At 44.1% G+C, this 27,115-nt stretch overlaps 1 protein-coding gene across 5 annotated transcripts in view; it reads left to right on the plus strand.

Moving 5' to 3' along the window:
* The window catches only part of MORC2 (MORC family CW-type zinc finger 2), a 39,941-nt gene that overhangs the window by 8,713 nt on the left and 4,113 nt on the right, over nucleotides 1-27,115 (plus strand). For 4 of the 5 annotated variants that reach the window (XM_027050834.2, XM_027050835.2, XM_015081493.3 and 1 more), the window contains exons 3-24: nucleotides 2,224-2,258; nucleotides 7,762-7,830; nucleotides 8,303-8,393; nucleotides 11,825-11,933; nucleotides 15,690-15,849; nucleotides 15,958-16,069; nucleotides 16,588-16,713; nucleotides 17,319-17,398; nucleotides 18,110-18,192; nucleotides 18,752-18,837; nucleotides 19,995-20,135; nucleotides 20,234-20,388; nucleotides 20,504-20,632; nucleotides 21,151-21,256; nucleotides 21,781-21,913; nucleotides 23,263-23,337; nucleotides 23,423-23,803; nucleotides 24,311-24,442; nucleotides 24,889-24,943; nucleotides 25,361-25,502; nucleotides 25,629-25,871; nucleotides 25,959-26,052. In XM_027050834.2, coding sequence (XP_026906635.1) covers nucleotides 2,224-2,258; nucleotides 7,762-7,830; nucleotides 8,303-8,393; nucleotides 11,825-11,933; nucleotides 15,690-15,849; nucleotides 15,958-16,069; nucleotides 16,588-16,713; nucleotides 17,319-17,398; nucleotides 18,110-18,192; nucleotides 18,752-18,837; nucleotides 19,995-20,135; nucleotides 20,234-20,388; nucleotides 20,504-20,632; nucleotides 21,151-21,256; nucleotides 21,781-21,913; nucleotides 23,263-23,337; nucleotides 23,423-23,803; nucleotides 24,311-24,442; nucleotides 24,889-24,943; nucleotides 25,361-25,502; nucleotides 25,629-25,871; nucleotides 25,959-26,052 — 2,737 coding nt within the window. The remainder of the gene's footprint in view (nucleotides 1-2,223; nucleotides 2,259-7,761; nucleotides 7,831-8,302; nucleotides 8,394-11,824; nucleotides 11,934-15,689; nucleotides 15,850-15,957; nucleotides 16,070-16,587; nucleotides 16,714-17,318; nucleotides 17,399-18,109; nucleotides 18,193-18,751; nucleotides 18,838-19,994; nucleotides 20,136-20,233; nucleotides 20,389-20,503; nucleotides 20,633-21,150; nucleotides 21,257-21,780; nucleotides 21,914-23,262; nucleotides 23,338-23,422; nucleotides 23,804-24,310; nucleotides 24,443-24,888; nucleotides 24,944-25,360; nucleotides 25,503-25,628; nucleotides 25,872-25,958; nucleotides 26,053-27,115) is intronic. The other variant, XM_053206491.1, reaches the window with a different exon arrangement.

The following is a 27,115-nucleotide window of genomic DNA, read 5'->3' on the forward strand; positions in this document are numbered from 1 at the left end:
CCCCAAAAGTATTTTTAATAGCGTGTTAGTTGATACTTCTACTTTACTTGATTAACTTTAATTCACCCATTGCTTGTCCTAAAAATAGTGAACTTATGACCTTCCAAGTTATCTTCCCTTGTGTATTAGAGCAAGATAATTGCAATGAAATGCAAGGAATTAAGATAGGAATTTAGCAATCAAGGTAATGGGACAGACAAGATCTTATTTAATTTGTGTTACCAAAAATGTACACCATCTAAAGTCTTTAAAATTATGCCAGAGTGTGTTCCTAAAATGTATATTTAATTGACTCTAGTTGATCAAAGTATCTTCTGTTATTAGTAGCTGTGTTTGGAAGAAAGTCTTCAGCACTGTGTTATGTTGAGTTCTTAGTGATGGAAGTCTATAAATGTTATGTGCAAGACTAGAAAGTTTAGGTTGCCTCAAAGATAAGCAAATAGGAACATCCAAATCACGATTCTGTTCATAATTATGAAAATATTCTCTCAGCTTTGTTTCTGAATGCAGACATAAAATTCAGACACATTGCTTATTGACCAAGTGTTGATGACTAATGAAGGAAGAGGGTAAGAATTGAGAGTAGAGTACTTCGATTTTTTTTAATTAGTTAACTTATTTTGAGAGAGAGAATGCATATGTGCATGTGCACATGAGCAGGGGAAGGGCAGGGAGAGAGAGAGAGAGAGAGAGAGAGAGAGAGAGAATCCCAAGCAGGCTCCGTGCTGTCATTGTGGAGACTGACGTGAGGCTCAGTCCCACAAACTGGGAGATCATGACCTGGACCAAACTTAAGAGTCAGATGCCTAACTGACTGAGCCACCTAGGTGCCCTGAGAGCAGAAGTACTTTCTAAACAGATCCCTAGTTAATGAGCTGCTAGGTAATTTTCTGTTTGTATCTATATCTATACTATAAATCTATGCTATTATTACTTTTATTGTTATTCACTGGACTGTTCATGAAAGTGTGCTTGTTAATAAGTTGTTTAACCAGAAAAGTTCCATTTTGTTTCAATCCTGGTTGAGTCATAATTTTTGTATTCAATTTAAAAATGCTGTAGCTTAATGGAACTATGACTTTGCCACTTATTAGCTTTGTGAGACCATGGTGTGTTGTGGCAGACTGTCTTTTTTTATATCCTATGGTGAATTGGAGATTCCTAGGAGTATATGTTACTGTTCATGCACACATTTTGCTAATTTTTCTCATATTTGAAAATGTTTTTATGTTTTTAGGAATAGGTACATATAGAACTGAATGGACTTGAGTGGGTTTTTTTTCCCCCCACTTAAAACTGATGAAACTTAGGGTACCTGGGTGGCTCAGTCGGTTGAGTGACTTTGGCTCAGGTCATGATCTCACGGTTTGTGGGTTCAAGCCCCGCATTGGGCTCTGTACTGACAGCTCAGAGCTTGGAGCCTGCTTCGGATTCTGTGTCTCCTTTCTCTGCCCCTCCCCTACTTGTGCTTTGTCTGTCTGTCTGTCTGTCTGTCTCTCTCTCTCTCTCTCTCTCTCTCTCTCCCTCTCTCCAAATAATAAAAAACCTTTAAAAATTAAAAAAATAAAATAAAACTGATGAAACTCTCTGTGCCTCATTTTCCTTGCCTGCAGTTGGCAGAATTGGACTAGATTACCTTCAAGCTGCTCTTGATGACTGAACCTGTTATTTCAGCTAATGGTTGGAGTCTGATGGAGTGCCCCAACTTCCTTTTAGGTTAGGATAAGATTATGGACTTGTGAATTAGTATGTTGACTGTAGTGTGTATACTATGAGACCTGATTTTTCATAGGCTTCGTGGCAGATGATTTTTTTTTCCCTTAACATTTTGTGACAAAGAAAAATGGACAAGTTACTGGAACATTTTTTATGATTGCAATCAAGTGAGTGAGAGAAACACAGTTGTGAGTCATTTTTTAGTGTGTAAAGGATGGTGTTCTTTCTTATTCTCTAGATGTTTTTACTGTGAAATCTGTATTTAAAAAATGTATCCAGGCCCTATGTGTCATGTGATTATTTTAAATAGTTCAGAGCTTCAGAAGTGTTTCACAGACACATAAGGAAAACAGTATTACTAAGTGTGAAAGTGTAATGGATACAGAATTTCTGTGTGACTTCCTGAAAATAGACTCAAAATAGTATGCATCCCACTTATTGTACATTTTGATGGTTGATACTTCATATTTTCAACTGGATCTTGATTTTTTTCTTTTAATTTTGCAGAGATGCTGATGCCACCAGAATAGATATTTATGCAGGTAAGTCTAAGTTACATGTCAGTGCTTTCCTCTGACGTTCAGTTCCTTTGAATGAATTTATTGCTATGCCTAAGAAGAAATGCTTAAGAGTTTGATTATTCCAGGTCACAGGTAGAAACAGGGCATTCCTGGTCAGGCATATAATAGAAACCAAAAATTTTGGTGCAAGGGAACTAACATGTGGTGTCCAGATCTATAGATCTGCTTAAGTAGCCACTGAGAGATTTATGGGTTAATGGAGTAGAGTAGTGGGGAACAAAGTGACCAAGTACCAGTGATTTGATTGGTTGGCTTACTGATTAGTTGATTTTACTGCTACCTGAGGCCAAAAAGAGCTTATTGGAGGCCACTTCCTCTCTCTGCAACCTCAGCAAGGACTTGGAGGGTTGCTGGTGTCAGTTGCCTAAAACAGGTGGGTTAACTGGGTTGGTGCTGGAATTCGCTGAGATGTTCTCAGGCAGAAATGTCAGAAAGGAGGGCTGCTTTCCTTGGAATTTAAAGATACTAACAGTGTCTACTGTTTTGCTTATTTAATTGGCTCTGCTGTTTGGTAGTAAAATTCTTTTTTTTTCTGGAGTAGGTACAACAGTGGAAGAATTTTTAGTCATTATCATTGGCTTTTTAAAAATTTTAAATTATCATTTTTAGTTTGCTTTCTGCCTGTTCAGTGTTTGTACCAGCATGTTTTTTGGTAATTTGAATGCTAGAAATTTGGAAGGGGAATAGGGGAAGATAGCTTTTAAATCCAATTTGGCTAGCATACTCTGTTTTTCTGATAAACTTTTCTAAAGTCTTCTGAAAGGTTTAGGCTAATATTTTGAATAACATTGACTAACATCTGAGAATACTGGTAGTTTTTGTGGGAATATACAATTATCAAATAGCCCCTCTTCATGGACTCACTCATTTGATAAATGGGAACAAGCACATAACTAAGAAGTGATTCTCAGAACCTCAGTGTTATATAATTATGATGAATCTCCCTAGATATGATGGATTTCTCATGCACATTTTCTTTAGAGCAAAGAAAATCATTCAGGACAGCTAAACGTCAGCTATACTGTTTAAATTCTGAAAGCCTTCTCAAAAAGCTATGCCGAAGTGGTGAAAATAAGACTTCTTTTATTTTTAGAAGAAAGGAACAGGAAAAAGGCATAGCAGAAGAGTCTTAGAAGATGGTTACTTAAACCCTAAGGCCAAATGGAGGAACCATTCCCAAGTTACTGTGTATCTTACATCTCAAGTGTGCTATAATGAGGAGCAATTACAGCTACCTCTGAAAGAATCAGCAGTTGTCTTAATCATTGCACAGATGGTAAAGCAGAGAAAGGGCCTCTACTCCAAGTGACATTGAAAGGAAAAATCATCAGAGCTGAGTCTATTTGAAAGAAACAGTTTTAAACAGAGGTCATCTCTGTCCCCTCCTTCCACCTTCGGCGGGTGAATTTCACTAAGAAAATTTTGTCCATTATACTCAAAATGGAGCATAACAGTTGGATTTCAATTTAAATGAAAAGGGCCAACTGTGCATTTATTCTGTGCTCACTGTTCTTACTGCTGTTGTGCTTTGGGAGGAGTCCAGAGAGGATGTGATGGGGCCTTTTCTAAGTTCTCATTAGAGAACTTAAGTCTCTAATTGGAGAGACAGCACTCTGCAGATGATTAGAGAACAATAACTTGGTCTTAAGGGAATTGTCAAGGCAGTTAAAGATTAAATGGTATGATAGAATCAGTAAGGACTACAGCATTTTGGAAAAAGACTTGATTTACTCCAAATAGCTCGAGATTGGGAGTCTTGGCTGAGGTATCACTTCACTCTTTTCTACCTCAGAGCCTTATTAACACATTCAACAGGAGGAATAAAAGCAACCTCATTTTACAAGTAGAATAATAAAATCAGTAATATCCTAGTACTATAAAGTTCTTATTGTTGGTACAGAGGGGAAAGTATTTTCCTATCTCCCGTTCTGAAACTAGATTGATACTGAACTTGGAAATCCCCTCAAACATCAGATTTAGTTTGAATTCACTGCAAATTCACATTTTAAAAGATTGTATTTAAACCTAAGAAGGGTGACAAAGGAACCAGGCTCTTAAAGTGCAGAGGTGTTCACTCACCCAAAACATTCCTATTAGATGGGGTCATACCATAATGTGCCTGTCAGAAGTAGATTTGGTATTTTTATTGACTTTCTTGACTTCTTTGTATAGGAGTGTCACTTCTCAAAGAAAGATCCCTTTTGTGATGCCGAATCATAGAAATGGAAAATTAGAGCATGTGAACCTGAAATGTATAGTGCTCAGATGGCAAAAGAACAAGAACTTGGATGTCATTTTATTACAACTTCTGCTGAGGACATTATTTTATCATCTCTGACTTTTGATTTATTAGCTCCATTTTACATTTCTTCTGCTTCTATTTCCTGTCTTCTCCCCAGTGAGAGTTGGATGATGGGATGTGGGATGTCAGGCTGATTTGGAGAAGCTAGACTTAGATATATTGGGGGGAGCTTAGATGTGCATCCTTCCAAATTTGTTCTGATAATCTTACATAGCTGCTACCAGGATCTGAGGCACAACTGCAAAGAAGGCAGTTTGGCTTTGCCCTCCCTGTCTTGGTTCCAAAATGTATGATGGGAGTGGAAGCATACAACCCCCAGCTGCTTAGACTCTCCTCTCTCCAGAATTCCCTGTTCTTCATCAAAATCCTTTGCTTGGAGGCTTCATATATCACTCAAATGACTGACAAAGTAAATATCAGGTGTTAGGAATACATCTCTAACTTGTGGAATGTCTGAGGAGATTGTTTTAAGCAGGGATGCAATGGGTTCTTTATTCTCTAGTTCAGTGCTTCTCAAAGAGTGGTCTGTTGATGGACAGCGTCACCTGTGGAGCTTGTTAGAAATAAAAATTCTGGGGCGCCTGGGTGGCTCAGTCGGTTGAGCGTCTGACTTCTGCTCAGGTCATGATCTTGCGGTTCCTGAGTTCGAGCCCTGAGTTGGGCTCTGTGCTGACAGCTTGGAGCCTGGAGCCTGCTTTGGATTCTGCGTCTCCCTCTCTCTCTGCCCCTCCCCTGCTCATGCTCTGTCTGTCTCTGTCTCAAAAATAAATAAAAACATTTTTAAAAATTAAAAAAAAAAAGAAATAAAAATTCTTAGGTACCACCTCAGATTCACACAGACTTTCCAGGGTAGAGCCCAGAATCTGTATTTTTAACAAGGTCTTCAGCTGATTCTTAACGCAGACTACATTTTGCTCTTGCTGTTACTCTTCTCGGTCTCCTGCTTAAACCCTCCTGATTACCTAACCTTCTACAGAGAGTAGCAGCTTTTGGACTCTAAGCTCTGTGAAGGCAGTGATCATATCTGTATTGTTTACTGTTGTTTTTATCACAGAGCCAGGCACAGAGGAAGTGCTCAGTAAATGCTCATTGAATAAATGAGTGATTAGGATAAGCATTGTAGCCAGGTAAAGATACCACATTGCATATTTACAAAGTTGAAGAAGTGACTGCTGTGTCAGCTAGTCTCTCTTGGCCCTGAGGCAGTGTTGCACTTGATCATGGACTTGGTTACTACTAGCTGCATACAGGCTGTTGATCACTGTGTGGCCAGGAGGATCCTCTATTGGTGGATCTCTTAACCCTTGTAAACCATATGAAAAATCTTTGAAATGAAGTCTTTGAACAAGAAAGGTATCTCAGACCCCCTGTTAAGTGGTGATTTTGTGTTAAAACAGCCTGCAAATCCTATTCTAACAAACACAAGGGCCTAGAGTAACTTCCTATTTAGTGTTCCAGAAATGCCAGTAATCTTTGAAGACTTTTGAAATGCACTTGGCTTGAACCAATTTCTGAATCCCGAAGCACAGTCTTCATGTACATTTTATGGCTGAAGTGTACAGCAAATGGCTCTTGGTTAGATTTAGAACACTTTTACCATGTTCTGTATCTGACCCAGATTGAGTCTCCATGTGATACCTTGCTTCCTCCAGAAGGAAATTTTGAAGTCTTTTTGCACTTTTCTTGCACTTGCTCCTGCTTACTAGATCTCATTTGGATTCTCCATACTTTGATAAGAGGCACTGCCATAAGGAGAAATTTTCTTATCTACTGGTAGTACTTCCAGGAAGATCCTTGTTCTTGAACTTTCAAGAAGCACTTGTTATTAACGTTTTAGTAGAGCTAAATTCCTGAACACTTAGTGATACTTGAAAATCTCTGTGCTTTATAGTACTTTTGAAATAGCGTTTTAAATTACACTAACTAGTTCATTTAATGAAGGTGATCATGACTCCCTTGAATCTTTAGCCTTAGGAGAGGACAAAGTGTTTTAAACTGAGATTCCTCAGCTTGGATAGTGTATGAAGTTGGTGAACCTCAGCTTAGGGGAGACAAAAAAGTTCTCAGGAAGTAGTCTCCAAAGCAGTCTTGGGCTTGTCTCCGTAGTACCTTACATAGACCTTTCTTTTAATAGAAGTGCTCTCCTGATTCCAAAGCCCGTGCTGTTCCTCCTTTGCCAACACAGTACTCATCATTGGTCAAAGGCACCTTGGAAACTCCAGTATGGTCCCCTTCCCTATTTGAGAATCTTTTCTTTAGTGTTTGTGAGATGCTTAGACCCAGACTACTTTGAGTAACCACCTGCTGCTGCAGAAGACAGCTACCGAAAGAAGAGGTTCTTCCACCTACTGAAATGGCAGTCAGTTTGTTTTGTTCCCTTCCTGTTGACCAGGAAGCCTTGCCATGGCTGCACTGTCAAAGGACTTCTTTTGTCAAAAGACTGCTCCTCCTTCCAGTTGAGCAAGTCCAGCTGGGAACCAGGAAGTTCTCACTACACCTTGTGCCATCTCATTCCTAGGTTAGGGAGCCATTTCAAGGACCCGTACCAAGCAGAAGATGTGGCAATGAATACATATAGCCCAGAAACTAAAGTTAGCCTGGGGCTAGTCACACAATGACAGCAGTTTGTCTGGATAGTAGCTGTCACCGCTGTGCCCGTGGCGTGTCTGGCTTGATTGCTTTGTCTGATGGCTACCCCAAACTTAACCCACAAAGGAGATGCTCTGTTGAATTTGAGGAGTATTGATAAGGTAGAGTGTGTAGTAGTTGGAATGCTTTAGTGGCTTGGGGTCCATGGCAGAGGGCAGAGGTAGAAGTAATCCAGGTGGAAGAGGCAGAAGGATGATTGAGGTTTGTGTGAAATACATGATATTTAGTGGTCCTTGGTGTGGTTAGTCTAGTGGACCAGGTATTTCCTGCCCTCAAAGATTCTCTCAAGCTTTGTCATGAACTAGAAAGCATTGGAGAACCTTTGATAGTAAGGCCCACCCTCAAGGGCTCTGACATTTACTTCACACTAGCTAAGGCTGTTAGAAGGAGGAGCTAGATTTGGCATTCTAACCTTTTTGGATCAAATGTCACATTGGTATACATTCTGATTTTACCCGTGTTGCCACCCTCTGATAGGTAACTACCCAGTAATGGCAACCGCTTCTTTTACAGAAAGGCGAGAGGACCTTCGAGGAGGATTTATGCTTTGCTTTTTGGATGATGGAGCAGGAATGGATCCAAGTAAGTGATGAGATGATTGCTTCTTTGGGGGAGGACGTAACTCTTTTTACAAAAAACTTACCGTGTTGTTTTTGTTACCTCACTATTGTGATTAGAAGATCCATCTGGAGAGAGAGGTCTGTTGCAGGATCATAGGCTTAATTCCACTAATGGATTTGCCAGGTCTTGTCCTAGCATGGGAGATAGGATCTGAGTGGCAACCTGAAGTCAGTCAGATTACCTGTCTCTTGACAGTGTACTTATCAGCTTGCACAACATCCTAGAGCTAGAACTAAAGAGGTCTCCCTCAGCCTTCATACCATGTTCTGGTAACAGAATAAGGTCATAGTGATGGTGGTGCTGACAGGCCAGTCTGAGATTGCCTCCATACACACAGCCCTGCTTGGATTTAACAAGGTTCAGACCTTTGATTTTTGAGGATCCTGGGAAAGAAATGCAAATGCTTCACTTTCTTTTGTGCCTGCCACTTCAGGTGATGCTGCCAGTGTGATCCAGTTTGGGAAGTCAGCCAAGCGAACACCTGAGTCCACCCAGATTGGGCAGTATGGGAATGGGTTAAAATCGTAAGTATACCAGAAACCTGTCATAGGACTCCGTACAAAATCAAGCAGTGCTCTCTTGCTTCTGTCCAATGAAAATTTTCCTGCTCCTTATCCCTTCATCACTGTAACTCTGGAACGGAAGAAAAGTCAAAAAGAAGTGGTAGTTTGGGGACTTAGTAACTGTTGTTCTAAATCTGTAGTTTTCCTTACAGATTGAAAAGTATGAACATCTTAAACCAATTGGGGTGAGTGGAGTTGTAGTTTTCTCTTGGCAGTGTGCTCTGGAACCACATCTCTCCTCCTGAGGAAAATTCTTATTTTTACCCTGTGGTTGAGGTGGTTGTTTTTGGGGTTAGGATATCTGAGATGGTAAAGGGTTGTTTCATGTCACAGCACTGTTCCCTGAGCGCCTGCCATATGGGGATCCAGGGTGAGTAAAAGATCTGAACCCTCCCTCCCAGAAGACAGGGTCTCCACTCATATGTCCTGCTGGACTCTGTAGCAGGGACCTACCTAATGTCTTCAAATCTCTTGGGACTTCTTTCTCAGCCCTTGGTTCCCACTTGTTTGGTGTTTGGAATGTGTTGTTCTGATTTTCAGTGAAGCCCCAAGAGAAAGGTTTCTATTTCTGAAGTGCTCACTTCCAGCTGTACATACCTTTGGATAGAATAAGATTTAGAGTTTGTACAAATGGAATTCTGAGTCACGTTTCCAGTCTTGCTGTGGAAACGTGTTGTTTTGTTTGAGAGAGGATGGTGCTTTGGTTAGTTAACGGTATCAGTAGTCCCTCACATGCAGTGTGCTTTGGGTGTGTGGCAGGGGAAGAGAATGCTTACAAAGACATGAGGGACATGGTACCTGGACTTTTTGATTTGTCTTTCAGGGGAGAAACCAAATGGAAATAATAGGCACTTATCATGTGCCAGGCACCATGCTAAAAACTTTACTTGGATGATTTCGTTTAATTCTCATTATACCCCTTTGTGGTGTAGGGAGTATTATTTTCATTTTCTACTGAGGAAATTGAGGTTTATGGGGATGAAGTGATTTCCCCAGAGTTACAAAAATATTGGCCCGAGCGTATAGCTGAGATAAGAACCAGGTCCTTCTGACTGCAGAGCTGAAGCTGTTCTCCATCTCACTTCAGTCACACAAACTAAAGTTCAAATCTCACCTCAGCCACTTAATTACTTCTTTGACCCTCAGTTTCTTCCTTTGTAAATTGGAATTATAATACATACTGAATAAGTTAAGGATTAAATGCTCTCATTGCTGTGAGAGCCCTAGACTAGTTTCTGGATTTTTTTCTTTTTTAAGTTTATTTATTTATTTTGAGAGGGAAAGAGAGAGAAAGCAAGCAGGGGAGGGGCAGAGAGAGAAAATCCCAAGCATGCTCTGTGCTGTCAGCGCAGAGCCCGATGTGGGGCCAGAACTCACAACTGTGAGATCATGACCTGAGCCGAAACCAAGAGTTGGATGTGTAACCAGCTGAGCCACCCAGGCACCCCTAGTTTCTGGATTCTTATTTTATTTCTCTTTTGATCTTTCCATGGCAGATTCCTGGCCTGATTCACTGGGTCTGTGGGTTCCGTGGGTTCCCCAGGTGATTCCAGCACCAGTGCTCTAAGTCCCCAATGACTGTAGTCTCCTAGAGTCAGTGTGATAGAAGAAGCCCTGACTTCCCTTCTGGATTATAGGCTAACCTCCTCCTAACTGGTCTTAGTAATTTTGTGACCTTAGGCAAGCTGTTTCAGGTCTCTGAAATCTATTTCCTAATCTAGAAAATGGGGTTCTACTCTTTGACATTCTCTCTTACAAAGCAAGCTTAAGGAGCAAACAAAATGTGACTCTGACTGTGCTTAGAATTAGAAGACCAGGAAGTTGAGAGTGTTATTAGCATAATTTAGTACAATGATATTTGTAAAGGACCCATTGAGGTTGGAGCCATCTAGTGTTGAGAGTGTATTTATTTTGATACCAATTCAGAAGTTGAAAAAGTGTTTCGGGAGGGAGTGATTTGTGCTGAGAATAGGGCTGAGAAGCAAGGAAGCCAGCAGACATGGTATTTTTGGGGTTGTTGCTCTTCAGCCTCCAAGGTCAGGTTCAAAGAGGGAAGAAAGAGGCACAAAGTGAGAGTTTTTGCCAAATTAGGGCAAGAGTAAGCTTTGACAGAAGGCAAGGTAATGTGCCTCATTTTGCCACCCATAAGCTTCAGAGAAGAAGGAGGAGGGCTGTGAAATTGTCAGGGGAAGGAACATTGCCAATGTCTTAGGAACTAGAGGATGAAAAACAGAACTTGGCAGCCCCCAGGGTGTCTCTGGATAGTGTCCTGGGTGTTTTCCTGAGCATTTGGGGGAAATGGGACATGGCATTCATTTGTGTGTTTGGCATGCTAGCCTGGTTTGTATCTGTACATAGAAGAGAGTATTGAGGCTTCCCATTGCCATCCTCTCCCTGGGGTATTATGGAGACTAATGAGATAATAGCCATAAAGCCCCAGAAGCTACTCAGAAGAAGGGAGCTAAACAGTCCCATTGTTCATTGGGCAATGAACTGTTAGAACTTCTGCCCTGTTCCACGTTGCCCAGAAAGGCTTGTCCTTGCCTGTTCCTCAGATGATTGAATGTGGCCAGAGGAAGGAAGCAGTTGATTCCATTCAGACTTTTGCCTTGTGGAACCCAGCCTCGAGGCACATTTCCCAGAACCAGTTGCATACAGAAGCAGGGACCACCTATGTCATAATGAGCTTGAGGTGGCAAAACAATTTTGAGACAGAAGATGGTTATAGTTCTAAGATATGAGCCAATTATAGGCCTTAAAAACTGTAATTAAGAATTATATTGTGTATGGTTGGGGGGGTCAGGTTTAGCTGAGCTTTGGGGTCATACTGTTGGGTTTTTTTTGTTGTTTTTTGTTTTGTTTTTTTTGAGAACTTATGAGCATAGATCGTGGGCTATGCCCTTGATGGTTCTGCCATTTGATGAGTGAATGAGAAATACCTGACTGGAACTGGATGTGGTCAGCATGTTGAAGGTGTCAGTTCCTGGAGGGAAACTTGATGGTGACACATTCAAAGAGTACAGCAGCCCTTGTGTAGCTGAGATGAACCTGGTGCATGGGCAGCAGGATTACTTGTTACTATTGTGGCAGCAGGTTGGGGGTGACACTAACTTGGGGCTGACGATCGCTGGTGAATGTGCCCTATAAGGGTGGTGAAGGAGCCCTGTATGGTGGGTAAGTGGGGTCAGTCAAGTTGTGAGGAGTGATGAAAGTTGATGGAAGAACAGAGGAATGAGGGCCGTGGGCCTCAGCTCAGGGTCCTAGGATGGAGGGAGGTCTTGAGAAGAGCCTCCTAAAGGCAGTTTTAGTCACGTCCAGAGAATGAATTTGCTTCTTTTTCAGATGAGTTTTTGAATCCCTGGGAGAATAATCCATTTTTGCTTCCCTTTCAGGGGCTCAATGCGCATTGGGAAGGATTTTATACTCTTCACCAAGAAGGAGGATACCATGACTTGCCTCTTCTTGTCCAGGACCTTTCATGAGGAGGAAGGCATTGATGAGGTAGGTCCTATCCTTGTGGTTCGAGTTGCCATTTAACATTTTCCAGATCTGGGGCACCTGGATGGCCCAGTCAGCTAAGCATCCAACTCTTGATTTTGTCTCAGGTCGTGATCTCACAATTCATGAGTTTGAGCCCCGCGTCGGGCTCTGCACTGACAGCATGAAGCCTGCTTGGGATTCTCTGTCTCTCTCTGCCTCTCTTTCTCTCTCCAAAAATAAATAAACATTAAAAACAAGCACACAAATAGACATTTCCCACATCTGACCAGGGTCTTTCTGTAGGTCATTTGCCATCGATGCTGGACTCATTGAAGTTGCAGGATTACGGCCACACCCCTGTTATTGGATTAGCTGGTTGGATGAATTGGTTGAAGCATCAGGCAGACCTTTTAGTTTAAGAGAAGGTAAAATCTCAAAGCTTCAGAGAACAGTTGTCCTGTTTCTGAGAATGGGGTCATCAAATGGCAGGAACCAAGGATTTGTACCTTCTTTAGAGCTGCAGCCTGAATTCATTCTGGCGGGGTGTCAATATGGAGTTGTTTTATCAAGGGGAGTGTTTTGGCTTCATAACTATGGGTGGAGACCACAGGCTGTAATAATAATAGGAACTAATAATTGGAGCAGCATAGTCTTTCCTATATGATGGTGATTTTGTGGAATGTGCTATGAATGTATTTTCCTTTTGAAGAAATATGTTGCTTTAATCGTCTGTATCAGAAGGTACAAGTCAGATCCCTATAGGGCCTGGGTAGGTAGTGAAGCAGGTGGTGAGTGTATGGAAATCATTGTTGTAAGTTCTTCACTAAATGGCAGATGACAAATAGCCCCAGGTCATCATTGCTATATTGGAAGGAAGTTCTAATGAATCTAGAATATTCTGATTTTAAAACGTGTTGGTAATTAACTATGTAAGCTAAACACATGCTCCATTGATTTTCTTTGTGGCCTGGTGGTTCACATATCTGCAGAGCTGGTCTGGTGAGGTCTGTGCTTCCTCATGGTGGGGATCAGGGATAGCCTCAGTCTTCCCAGCCTCAGACTGGACTCTTACCTCCTTTCATGTGTGAGAAGTGGTGACTAGAGCTTTAGAGAGGGGGTTAAGAGGGTTTTCAGAGAGAAATCCATGGCTGTTGTATAAACAGATAGGTGAATTTGGTCAGGTTTTCAATCTGATTAATCTCTGGTGGTTAGCTGTGGGTAAATTTGTGCTGGCCCTGTTTAGATGAGCCTAAATCATAGCAAACTAGTTCATGTTGGGAATGACAGGTTGTCTTTTTCCACTGCCTTTCCTTGGCAAGCCGGTGGATGTATTTGCCTTTTTGGTGCACTGCGTCAGTTCACCCATCATACATGGAGTGAGAGAGGTGCTGTGGCTGGAAAGAACAGTCTCTTGGGAGAAGGTAGGGCAGGAGAACTTTTGCCCATGCTGCGATTTTCAGGAATGTTTCCTGATGGACTGTGGGTGGTAGGAGGTGGGTGGTGAAGTCCATGGAAATCATCTGTTCAAGGCCATCACCTTCCCTTGTGGGAAGGGACTTGGCAGAGGTGCCACCTGAAGAAAGGTGGTGGCCTCTGGAGATCAGGGAGGGTCAGTCAAGCTTGACCTCAGGGCCTTGGTGAGTGTGCAGGACTTAAAACGGCAAGCTTCAACGGGTTTTAAGCAAAGGTGTAGCAGTATCAGTATCTTTTATAAAAAGGTCAGTTTGGTTGTTGTGTGGTGATTAGATTGGAAAGATAGAGGTGTTGGAGTAAACTAGTTGAGATGCCCTGGCTATGTGTAGCCTGCAGGGCTGCAGTAGGGAGGCGAGAGATGTAGGAAGAATTGTCATCTCTTTAGCATGCAGGGCCCACAAACCTGATGTTTGATTAGCAGAAAGGGGAAGGAGGGTCACGATGCAAGTTCTGATGTGGCAGCTGGGGCATAGTGGGCTGTCTGGAGCTGGTGAAGAATGGAAGAGAGTGACATCCTCTTCTGCTAGTCTTTGCTGAAGAACTTAAGTTTTCTCCTGGACACGCAGTCGGGTCTGGGTCCAGAGCTTGAGGGGAGGCCTAGGCTCTGGAAACCTTGGTAGCAGATGAGCTCACCTAAAGGAGCATGCAGAGTGAGAAGAGGACTTGGGATCTCAGGGATGCTAACATTTAAAGTGTAGGAAGAGGAGAAAGTGGCAAAAAAGACAGGAGTGGGTAGGAGGAAAACCAGCAGAGTGGTGACATTGAAACTAAAGAAGTGTCCCAATGGCAGGGATGGGTGCCAGTGGAAGTACATGCAGTTTAAAGTAATATTATTGTCAAAAAAACAAAAAACAAAAGCTCTTATCACCTGGGGCTGCTGTGAAAAATGGGAGTTGCAGTGTGAGGTACAGATTCACAGAACAAAAATGGAACTCGGTTCCCCTGGTGAAAAAGCTAGGTTGAAATTTTTTCCTTACTTGGTGCTAGAAGGTCACTATTTTGGATTGTACTCTAGTGCAAACTCAGCCAAGATTTCAAAATAAGATCATTTTTGGCTGGTTAGGAATGTGTCCAAACCAGCTCTAGGGATGAATACCATTAGACATTAAGCTTCTTAGAAACCAGTAAAATCTCTTCCAACAGTTTTATCACCCTGGCACTTGTTAAAATGCAGTGTCCCTTTTTCCTTAGGTGGAGGGGGGCATGTGATTTGAACCTTTGAGGTATCTGGACTGGTTTGCTCTACAGAGGGAATCAAGCAGTCAGCCATCCCTAGGCTCTCATGGGCAGCTGGCTGGGGGAGGAGTACATCTAAGCCTGTGGGAGTGGCACTTGAGGATACAGTTTTAGAAGAAAGAGGATTTTTTTCCTCTTAGTTTTATTGAGGTATAGTTGATAAGGGTAGGATTTTTAAAAACATAAACATAAGATTAAATTCCATAATATGAAAGAGTATATTAAAATATGGGTACAGTTGGGAGAATAAGTATAAAGTGAACATGATAGCTGCCATGATAGACTGATACTAGGAGTTCCCAGTGTGCCCCTCACCAGTTGTATTCCTTATTGCACCTCTGAAGGAGCTGCCTTCAGGTAGGTTTTGTGATGATTGCCTTGTTTCTCTTTATAGTTTTGTCACCTGTATTGTGTGTATGCATTCTTGAGTAACAGTTTAGTTTTGTGTGTTTATGGCTTTTATAGAAGTGGGCTCCTACCATAAGTTTTTTTTCCACTTTGCCTTTTTCACCTAACATTGTTTTTGAGATCCATCCATGTTGATGTTAGTAGCTGTTTGTTCATTGTCGTCACTACACAGTATTCCGTTGTATAAATATACAACAGTGTAATTTATCTATTCTGTATTGGATATTTGTGTTACCCTTACATGTTTGCTGGTACATAAGTGCGGAAGTTTCTGCTAGGATATAACCTGGGGATGGAATTGCTGAGTTGTAGGTTTATTTGTATCTTTGGATTTACTAGATAATAACAAATATTTTTTTGGTAGTAGAGTAGAATTATTAGCAGATTAGGAGGATGGCCAGGGGCATCCCAAGCAGGGCACCGCTCATGCAGAGACCCCCCAACAGCATAAATCAGCACATCCCAGAGAATCTAGTGCTGTGACGCTGAGTCTTGGGAAGGGGCAGAAGCCACAGAGCCTCTGGTGCCAAGCTGCAAAGTTTGGACCTCACCACTGGGGCATTGTGGAGCCACTGTGGAGAGGGATGAGATGGATACACATTTTGGGGGAAGGCTGTTCTGGGTCCTCCCTCAAAGTATCTGCCCATGTTTACTCCAAAGGTGATAGTTCCATTGCCCACCTGGAATGCTCGCACCCGGGAACCTGTCACAGACAATGTGGAGAAGTTTGCCATTGAGACAGAACTCATCTATAAGTATTCTCCCTTCCGCAATGAAGAGGAGGTTATGTCTCAGTTCATGAAGATTCCTGGGGACAGTGGTAAGTAGGCTTTGAGCCTGCAGCCCCTAGAATCCAGTAGCTCCAGAGCCATGAGGAGTTTGGGGATGGGTAGGGGGCACCTGGAGAATGAAAGGATTTGTTTCCCAGGAACATTGGTGATCATTTTCAATCTCAAACTCATGGATAATGGAGAGCCAGAGCTAGACATAATCTCAAATCCAAGAGATATCCAGATGGCAGAGACTTCCCCAGAGGGCACGTGAGTGTGGCTGGGAAGGGAGGGAAGGCTTGGAACTGGTGTTCCATTTTCTCAGGGAGGGAAAGCTCTGGAGGTGACTTCAGGGAGTGGGGGAGAGCTTGTTCCCTGAATTTCCCAGTATTGGAGTTGATGAAGCTGAGCATGCCCATGTCTTCTTGCCCCAAGCAGAGGGATGACTAGGACAGCAGCTCTTCAGCTAAGCCAAAAGAAAAGGTTAATTATCTCTGGTTCCAGTTCCTTGATTTGACAGAAGAAACCAGAGTCTAGAGAGGGGAGAGGATTTGCTGGGTCTGTAGTGGGGCCAGTGGTAGGGCCGGGTCAAGTGTCTGTGGAGTGCCTGTGCTGGAGACGTGAGGGGTGTGGTGCCCACAGTGAGGGAGCAGCCCTTCAGGGTGGTGAGAGAAGCCAAGATGTGAGGTGGAAAGGTGAAGGGCCTGCAGAGAGTTTGTCCTCCCTTACCTGTGGTCAAGCTGATTGTGGGGTAGGTGATAGCACTCCTTTGTTCCTGCCACCTCTAGGAAGCCAGAGCGGCGCTCATTCCGCGCCTATGCTGCCGTGCTCTATATTGATCCCCGGATGCGGATCTTCATTCATGGGCACAAGGTGCAGACCAAGAGACTCTCCTGCTGCCTGTATAAGCCCAGGTAGGGGCCTGCCCACCCTGGTCTGCTGTTTCCCTTGAGCTGAGAATGGGGCCTTGGCTGTGATTCTCTGGAGCATTGTTGGAATGATGCTAGGAATGATGATAAGAGGCTCTGACAGTGTTGATTGCACTTGGGCCTTTAAGCTGCTTGTGATTTACCACATAGAAACTTTGGAGTCCTGAGGGAGGGACACAGATGGCTGATAAGCTATGGAGGTTGGCTGGTGAAGCTCGTTGAGCATGAGTGCCTTCTCTGACATGGAGGGTGCCCTGCCTGGCACCGTGAACTATCTGAGCCTCTCAGCTTCAGGGCCAAGGGGCCTTTAGACACTACACAGGAGAGCAAAGGCCCTGGCTGATTGCTGAGATTTATTTCTGCTGTGAGATTAATGACACACCTGGTGAGTAGTGGGGTTGCTAATCAAAGGTGGAGGAAGGGGCCAGTGGAATAAGGAATTTAGTCTTTTTTGCTGAAATGTTTGTTTTTGACTCATTATCAGTGTAGCCTGGGAGGAGGCAGGAAGGCAGAGTGTTTCCTGAGTTGCTCGGGTTGCTGTCCTACCCCATTGCTGCTTGTGTCTTCAGGTTGCTTTTTCCCCTGTTCAGGATGTACAAGTACACATCAAGCCGTTTCAAGACTCGTGCAGAGCAGGAGGTGAAGAAAGCTGAACATGTGGCACGGATTGGTAATGTCCCCCACCCCCTGGACAGGAGTAGTCAGGTTGGGGTTGTCTGGGGAATACTGTGGCCACAGCAGGATCCAAAAAAGCTCCGTCCAGCACCCAGGAGCAAGTTGTTCTCCTAAACCACTGGTCTGGTTCCTCTTGTACCCCTCCCCCTGCATGCCAATCCTCTCAGCAGTTTTTCTCCCCAGACTTTACTTTCTCTTTATCAGCCATTTATAGGGACTTATCTAAAACTGACAACTCTTCAGCTTGCCTAGAGTGAAGAATCTTACTGTCTTCTGGCCCAAATACTTGTGAAACTGATTATCCTGACTCCAGGGCAAAAATCTCAAGGTCTCTCATGCTGACAGGGCTTCGGGGCTGCTTGATGGAGAGTGATTGGCTGAGTACTTTGATAACTTCCTGCTCCTGCTGAGGCTGTAACTCTGGTTGCCTTGGGCAGTTTTTGACCTGTTCTCGTTCATTTGTAAAGTTTAAAAAGCACGTCTCAAGTATAAATAGTGCCTGTTTTCTTTAGGGCCTCCAAACAAAAGGATGTTCCTTTTTGTACCAACTCTACATTCCAGGCAGGGAGGTTGCTTTCCCAGCTGTCCTATTCCTTGAAAGTGCATACACATCTTGTCCAGTGGGAGCTACACTGTTGGATTCAGGAAGAATGACTAAGAATTTTGAACCTTTGAATTCCTTTTCATGATTTCTTCTGGGTTTTAGCTGAGGAGAAGGCACGGGAGGCGGAGAGCAAAGCTCGGACGTTAGAAGTTCGCCTAGGTGGAGACCTCACACGGGACTCTAGGGTAAGGCCCTAGATCTGAGCAGCTGTTGTCTAGCATTTCTGGCATTAGGATCCCAGAGCTGGCCTGGCTCAGCTCCAGTGTAGTCATGAACTCCTTGCCCTAAAGCTGCAAAATGGGATGTTTCCATAATCACTGTTGAATACACTGTATGTGAGAATCTTGGCTAATCATTTCAACATCCTGACAACCATGTAAAGTGGATACTGTTAGTATTCTCAGTTTATAGAAAGGAAGAATGAAGTGAAGATGGTCGCTTGCCCTGGGTCAGACACAGTAGTGATAGTCTGAGCAGTTTTCTACCCTTCCCTGTCTGACACACATGTCTGTAGACTATTATTTCAGTTGGGGGGTGTTTCCTCCTTCACGTGAGTGAGCCTGGTCAGGTGAAACACAGCTTTTGAATTTGTCCTCATCAAGACCACTTTCTGTAGAAAGAAGTAAGTCTCTGAATGTGGTTTTGAATTCCTGTGATTTAAAGAAGTTTTAGATGTTTGTTATAATATTGTCTGCTGTGGCCCAGAGCACCTCCTGCCTCACTTGCGCCAATGTACATTTCCAGGTAATGTTGCGGCAGGTCCAGAACACAGCCATTACCCTGCGCAGGGAAGCTGATGTCAAGAAGCGGATCAAGGAGGCCAAGCAGCGGTGAGTGCCAGGGCTGGCTTTTGGTTTTTTAAAATTCTGTAACTTTTGTACTCGTTATTGACAAAGAGCTTGGGGAATCCTTCCCCCTCCTGTGCCATTTTTGTCACAAAGATTGCTTTGAGAAAACTGTTGATGTTGTGATCCCAAATGCTTGTCACATGCCACTGCAGGTTTCTTGGCTGAGGTAGGAAAAGCCAGGGCAGGGCCAATCTCTGGAATTGAACACCAGACCTTCTTTCCTGGAAACTCCCTTTCTTTCCTTCCTTCCTCCCTCCCTTTATTCCTTTCTTTCTTTTCTTTTTGTTTCCTCACTCCCTCTCTTCTTTTTTTTCCTTCTATCCTCTCTTGTCCTTTTTTGTTTTTCCCTTTTCATTTAAAGGATGTAGAAAATGCTTATTGTATAAAACTTGTACAGCACAGATCATTTAAGAAATAGGATTTTAAAACTCCCTTTTATTTATATTATTTGTTAATATCTTAATATTTTATCTGTGGTTACAAATGTGAAATAATGCTGTAAATTGAGTTTTGGACCTTTTTCATCTGGAATGGGCACTTGTCCTGGCTCATTTGATTATCTCCATGTCCCACCTTATGTCTGGAGCTTCTTGGGGCTCTGGACCTTGAATTCCTGGGTTGCTGCTTCATGGCCTTCCTATCATAAGCATCAATTTCTGGTTTCTTCTAAGTCATTTCACTGCTCCATTCATCTGCTTTCCAGCTCCATGATTTTGTTGATCTGTATCACATGATATGATAGTCCCTTCTCTCATATACACGTTCATTGTGCCGGTGAATTTTTGTCTTTTTAAGATTAATTACTGTCACGTTAGTAGAATAGGTATAACCTTGTGTTTGGTCCACCATGTAACTATCTTTGCAGCGATTTGTAGCCATTTCACAGTATCCCATTTATATTTAAATCCATCCCTGTTTTGTTACCAAAAGCCAAAGTCATATGCTTTTAATTTGGGATGTTTAGAGTCACTGTGCTTCATGTATCCTCACCAAGTCTAATAGGTTACACACTGAATGGAAATGCAAAACTTTTTGCTTAACATGTCTCAAGTTTCAAGCGTAAGCTAACATATCTTAAACACCATGGTGTTTGTGTGTTAATGGGTTGATCTGCTTGAATTTATCTCATGTCTTCTCAGAGCACTTAAAGAACCTAAGGAACTGAATTTTGTTTTTGGGGTCAACATTGAACACCGGGACCTGGATGGCATGTTCATCTATAACTGTAGCCGCCTGATCAAGATGTATGAGAAAGTGGGCCCACAGCTGGAAGGGGGCATGTGAGTGTTCCCCAAGGAGGACTTTTCAGCCCAAGGCAGATGGCAGGGAGGGTTTTGGCCAATGGGGTGACAGAGCTATGTCTTCTTTCTCCCTGCAGGGCATGTGGTGGAGTTGTTGGGGTTGTTGATGTGCCCTACCTGGTCCTGGAACCTACACACAACAAGCAGGACTTTGCTGATGCCAAGGAGTACCGGCACCTGTTGAGGGCGATGGGGGAGCATCTGGCACAGTACTGGAAGGACATTGCGATTGGTAATTACCTTTTTGTTCACTTCTAATCTTAGGATACTCTTAGCACCCAAGGGTGTGAATTTAGGAAGAGCGAGAGGCTAGCTCCTAATATGATGTGTGGGTGTTTGCTTTCTAGCCCAGAGGGGAATCATCAAGTTCTGGGATGAGTTTGGCTACCTCTCTGCCAACTGGAACCAGCCCCCATCCAGTGAGCTACGTTACAAGCGTCGGAGAGCTATGGAAATCCCAACCACAATCCAGTGTGGTGAGCCAGTGGTCAGAACCCCCTTCTGACTCCCATGTGATATAGTCCATGAACCTCTTTTACTGTACCCTTGCTGGCCTCCTGACTTGACTGACATTCATGGACTTTTGGTCCCACTGGGGATGTCTGTTTGGTGATGGCCCTGGGAGCTCAGCCTTGGGGCTGTGCCAGGTTCTACCTGTCCCTCTTGAATGAGGCAGAAGGTGTCTAACCTGCCAGACCTCATTTGGTTTGGTACCACATTGTTAACAGTGTGAGTAGTGACTGAGCCAGGATCCTGTTGGAGGGAGAGGGGCTGGGAGTGTTGAAAGTCCATGATGTAAAGTGTCTATTCTTGCTGGAATTACTGTCCCTGAGAAGAATTACTGTTCTTCAAGGAAGGCAGAGTTGAAGCCAGAGTGAAGATCTTTGCATGGAAAGTCGGGGGGCATCTTTGCCTTGTGCCTGCTTGGGAGGAACCTGCTTACAATTGTTGTCGGGTATAGCTGATGTTTGTTGGGGTGTTTTCTGTGTCACAGATTTGTGTCTGAAGTGGCGAACCCTCCCCTTCCAGCTGAGTTCTGTGGAAAAAGATTACCCTGATACCTGGGTTTGCTCCATGAACCCTGATCCTGAGCAGGACCGGTGAGCACTTGCTCTAACAAGGAGATTGTGGGTATCTCCTATCTCTTCCACTATATTCTCTCCACTCTTTGGGTAAATAACTCACTGTACATCTTGAAGTCATTGCTGATATCCTCATATTTCTGTCTTGCTGCAAATAATAAGTGCCCTGGAAATACGAATACATGTCTGTCCTGCAGTGAGTATTAATTCTGTACATTTGAGAACCCTGAGGTTGTTATACTATGGTAAGAGAATGGGTTGACTGAGGAAGAAGGACCATGTCCTACTTAGAACCTTGTTTTTTAGGTTTATTTATTTTGAGAGAGAGAGAAAGCAGGAGCCAGGGAGGAGCAGAGAAGGAGGAGGAGAGAGAATCCCAAGCAGGCTCTGCACTTACAGTGCCCGACGCAGGGCTTGAACTCATGAACCGTGAGATCATGACCTGAGCTGAAATCAAGAGTTGGATGCTTAACTGACTGAGCCACCCAGGGACCCCTAGAGCCCTATTTTGCTACAACCGTCCTAGCACCTTTTCTCAACAGATGTGAGGCTTCTGAACAGAAGCAGAAGGTTCCCCTGGGGACATTCAGAAAGGACCTGAAGACACAAGAAGAGAAGCAGAAGCAGCTGACAGAGAAAATTCGCCAGCAGCAGGAGAAGCTAGAGGCCCTGCAGGTACATGGGTCATGGGCAATGGGCAGAGCCAGCCTGTATCAGGGATCTGTCTGGGATGGGACAGGAACCCTCAGTGACTCACTGGTTCTTGAGTACACCATGAGCGTTTAAAAAATTTTTTTAAGTGTTTGTTTTTGAGAGAGTGAGGGAGCACGCACAAGTGGGGGAGGAGCAGAGAGAGAGAGAGAGAGAGAGAGAGAGAGAGAGAGAGAGAGAGAATCTGAAGCAGGCTCCAGGCTCTGAGCTATCAACACAGACCCCGTTTCAGGGCTTGAATCCATGAACCGTGAGATCATGATCTGAGCCAAAGTCAGACACTTAACCTACTGAGCCACGCAGGCACCTGGCCTTTTTTTTTTTTTTTTTTTTTTTCCTTTTTTCTTTTTTCATGATGATCATTTTAAAAAAGCAAACTGTCTTATTTATATGTTCCCAAGTGGTCAGAAAATAAATATTCTACCATAGAGGTAACCACCACTAACATATTCTTCTCATTTTTTATGATTGCCTACATAGTCATAAATATATATATATTAATAAAAATATGGAGGTAATGATATATATATAATGTCATCACACACACACACAAACTGTTTTTTTAGCACACAATTTTCTTGGGATAATTTTCTAGGAAATTTCAAATAATAAAAGGGTTTATAAAATTTTATGGCTTTTTATAACTGCTTCCAAATTATCTTCCAGAAGATGTGTTAATTTCTGTTTTTTTACAAGCAGAACATTTAATTTAGGGTATTTTTTGCACATTTGACAGACAAAGCTATGCATCTTAGAATTTCTTTCATATTTCTAAATTGGATAATTTTTTTACTTTTCTGTTTTTTCAGATTTGTTTATTTTTTTTATTAATTGATTTGTCAGGTTTTTGAGATATATTTGAGGTATTAATCCTTTATTGTATTTATTATAAAAGTTTTTTTTTTTTTTTTCTGGCTTCCCTGTCTGTGGAGATGGTCACACTAACCTGGATGTCTTATGCGTGCCTTCCTGTCTGCTGAATCTCACTTGTCCCTTCTGGCCTTGTCCGTCAAGCTTTTCCTACTTTTTCTGGCTTCTTTTATAGGAATTTAGTCCATTGACACTTTTTCCCGGTCTCTCCAATGCTAGGTTAATCAGACATAGAATCCTGTAGTTTGCTGATGGTTTAGTGACTTTATTTTTTGTCTCCCCAGTGAGAATGGGAGTCTTATCATAGTAGGGAGTTTTATAATAGGCCTAGGTTTTCTTTTTTGTTTTCCCACTGTCCCAGACACATAGTAGGGATCCAAAAAGAGTTTTGTTTGAATGTACCAAGATACGCAAACAACCTCATCATCATGTTTCCTGTGCAGAAAACCACACCTATCCGTTCCCAAGCTGACCTGAAGAAATTGCCTTTAGAAGTGACCACCAGACCTTCCACTGAGGTAAAGCCCAGGCACAGGGGAGGAGCTTTTCCTTAGGTGTCTTGTACTAGGATCAGTGTTCTCACTTTCTCTGGATCTTTTTTAGGAACCTGCACGTAGACCTCAGCGACCTCGATCACCTCCTTTACCTGCTGTCATCAAGAATGCCCCAAGCAGGCCCCCTTCTTTGCAAGCTCCCAGGCCAGCCAGCCAGCCCCGAAAGGCTGCTGTCATCAACACCACCCCAAAGCCTCCTGTCCTGGCAGCCCGGGAGGAGGCCAGTACATCCAGGCTTCTCCAACCACCGGAGGCACCCCGGAAGCCTGCTAACACGCCGGTCAAGACTGCATCCCGGCCCACCCCCATGGTGCAGCCACTATCACCATCTCTGCTGCCCAACTCCAAGAGCCCTCGGGAGGTCCCTGCTCCCAGAGCAATCAAGACTCCAGTGGTCAAGAAGCCAGAGCCACCCAGTAAACTCTCCCCAGTGAGATGCTTTCCCAACCTGAACCTACCTTCAGTGGTGTAGGAGTGGAATCAGGCAGTGTCAAAGCTGTACTGGGGGAGCTTTCTGTTGCCCTTCAGGAGGAGTCTAAATAATTGAAGGGAGTTCTTCACTGCTCCCTTTGAATATTGGTCTGCCATAAATTTGAGTCACTTCCATCAGCTTCTATGCTGTGGGCATAGGTTGGCAGCCTGGTGGCAGCATTGGTGGGCCGCAGCAGATGGTCAGTATGTTTCAGGGACATCACACCTGGCTGGCCAGGCAGGCTAAGAGAGAAGTGAACTGAGAGGCTCCCCCTACGACAGCTTTGAGCAAAGGTCCTTGTGGGCACAGGGACTAGGAGGTTGCTGTGTACTGAGTAATGTCAGGGAAGGTTCAGCCCTGGGGGGACTGAGAAGCATACAAGTAGAACAGCTTTAGGCTAGATGAAATCTTCCTGCACCTCAAGGGCTGACAGGGCCCCTCACATTCCCTCTCCTGTTGCTGTAGACCACTCCTAGTCGGAAGCGGACTCTTGGGGTTTCTGACGAGGAAGAAGCTGAGGAAGAGGCTGAGAGGAGGAAAGAGAGGTCTAAGCGGGGCAAGTTTGCTGTGAAGGAGGAAAAGAAGGACTTGAATGAGGTAGGTGGTCCTAGGTGAGGTTAGAGCCTCCTTCCCTAGGGTTGCAGTCTGCACCAGCTCTGTTTCTGTTTTGTGACCTCAGCCTTCCAGAAACCCAGTTCATCTCTGTAGGACTCTTAGTTATGCAGATGATTTAGAAACATGGTGTCAGGTAGGCTTCTGAGTGAGACTGGCTTCTGGCTCTAATCACAGGCTGGAGATCACATACAGATGAGGAAGGCTTGAAACCCTTTGCTTCCCTGTGTCTGTGATTTTCTGTCCTTTGTGTGTTATCTTGTTTATACAAGGTAGATGATTTAGAGAACAGCTCTTGGTGAGGCATGGAGATTTAAACAGCCATATAATGCAGTATGAAGTGATAGCTGATGACCCTGGGTGGTCAGTCATGCAAAAATCTGCTCTTCAGGGGCACTGGGGATGCCTCTAACAGACTGTTCTCCTTGCAGCTCTCGGACAGTGCTGGGGAAGAGGATCCAGCTGACCTTAAGAGGGCTCAGAAAGGTGAGTTTGGGGAGGTTCCTGGCAGCCTGTGGGGGAAGGGGGTATTCGGACCCCTCGGCCAGCAACAGCTTATCTTAAAGACTCTTGGAGGCTTTCCTGGCTCTGAGCTTTTGCGCAGCAATCATTCCAAGTCTGATCCCAAGAAGAAGTCTGAAGAGAACACACCCTTATGTGTATTTTTAGCACAAATTTCTTGGCTTGCACCTCTAATAGTCACTCATTCTGCTGCTCTTTGGTACCTTCATGGTAGATGGGGAAGGAGACTAGGGTGGCTGGGCTGCATGTTCCTGGAAAAGTGCAGGGCAAGCATCTAGGGGATTCTTGTCCCTGCAAATCCTGGGGCTGCCTCTGTCAAGGTGACCCTGGCTGAGTGGGGGAGTCTGTATTCTGACACTCACTCCATCCTCATTGTCTCAGATAAAGGGTTGCACGTGGAGGTGCGTGTGAACAGGGAGTGGTACACGGGCCGTGTCACAGCTGTGGAGGTGGGCAAGCATGTGGTACGGTGGAAGGTGAAGTTTGACTACGTGCCCACAGACACCACTCCGAGAGACCGCTGGTAATGCCCCTTTCCAGAGGCTGACAAAATTGGCCAGGTGGGGGGGTGGGTGTGTCCCTAGCTTCCCTGCAGACAGCCCATCCTGGGAGTCTGGGACACACATAATAAATGCTATGTGCCTCCTAGGGTGGAGAAAGGCAGTGAGGATGTGCGGCTGATGAAACCTCCTTCTCCGGAGTACCAGAGCCCTGACACTCAGCAGGAGGGTGGGGAGGAGGAGGAAGAGGAGGAGGAAGAGGAGGTGGTGGTGGCCCAGCAGGCTGTAGCCATGGCAGAGCCCTCCACTTCTGACTGCATCCGCATAGAGCCTGACACCACCGCCCCCAGCACCAACCACGAGACCATTGACCTGCTCGTTCAGATCCTCCGGTGCGTGTGTCTTCCCACTTGGGCTAGCAGTGGCTCTCCACCTTGTTCTTGCTGTTCTGAATTCCTGTCCCCACTTTCTTTTTTTAGGAATTGTTTACGGTACTTCCTGCCTCCAAGTTTCCCCATCTCCAAGAAGGAGCTGAGTGTTATGAATTCAGATGAGCTAATATCATTTCCTCTGGTGAGTCTGGCCTAATCTTTGGGGTGTTTTGTTTTTTTTTTTTTAACTGCACATGCCCCTGCCCCTTTGTGCTTGTGATTACAAGCTCTCAGCTGTGTCCCCACCCCCCAGCCAGTACCCCCCCCTTTTTTTTTTTTGCTAAAAGGAATAGGAGACTTACTGTAGAAAAAGAAGCAGCTTAGCTGCATATGATTGTGGTGTGCAGAAGCCGACCACACCCTACCATAAGATGCTGGGGCTGAATCCTCATGGATAGAAGCCTAGTTTCACATTTTACAATGAATATGTCCTTCTTCCTCTATCCTGGCAGATGGAGTAAACTTGTCCCAAGCAATAGTGAAGAACTTAGGTTCAAAGTGCCTAAAAGTTGACTCTTAGAGGGAGGTAGAGATGTGTGGAAGCAAGCACTGGGTGGTGGTATGCTGTTGTGTCACAGGCCCTCTGCTGGACCTTTTAATGAGCAACAAAAGAGAGTGCTGCCTACAGGGGACTAAAGATTTAGTAGAGACTGAATTTTTACCAGGTAGCTGGACAAGAGAGCAATGAGAGCAGTCAGTACTGTGGAAGCAGGTAGTCGGCCTGTGGCAGCCTTGGGGAAGGAGAGAGCAGCAGCCTGAAGAAGATGTGGATTTCTGCAAGTGCCTGTGTAAGTGATGGGCAAGGTTTGAGGCAGGGGAACTTTTGTGAGTGAGGTGTCAGAGGAATGAAAGTTCCCAAGTCAAGGCAGCAGGCATGTGGTGAGCATTTAGGGAAGAAGAGGGCCTGAGAGCCAAGTTATGGTGTGTCTTGAATGTCTGATCTTAGCTATAGTAGTTTAAACCTTGTGTAAAGTGGAGGGCCAGCAAAAGTTTGGAGCTTGGGGGTGTTGTTAGTCTGAACCTGGTCTAGGGGAGGGGTCAAAAAATTTTTCTGTAGAGGGCCAGTTAGCAAATATTTTCAGCTTTGTGGGTCTTAGAGTCTCTGTGGCGACTATTCCACTATTAGAGCGTGAAAGCTGCAGATTATTTTTAAGGAATGGATGTGGTTGTGCTTCAGTAAGGCTTTATTTATAAAAATAGGCAGC

This window comes from Acinonyx jubatus, chromosome D3, assembly GCF_027475565.1.
Source record: "Acinonyx jubatus isolate Ajub_Pintada_27869175 chromosome D3, VMU_Ajub_asm_v1.0, whole genome shotgun sequence".
Classification (NCBI taxonomy): Eukaryota; Metazoa; Chordata; class Mammalia; order Carnivora; family Felidae; genus Acinonyx; species Acinonyx jubatus.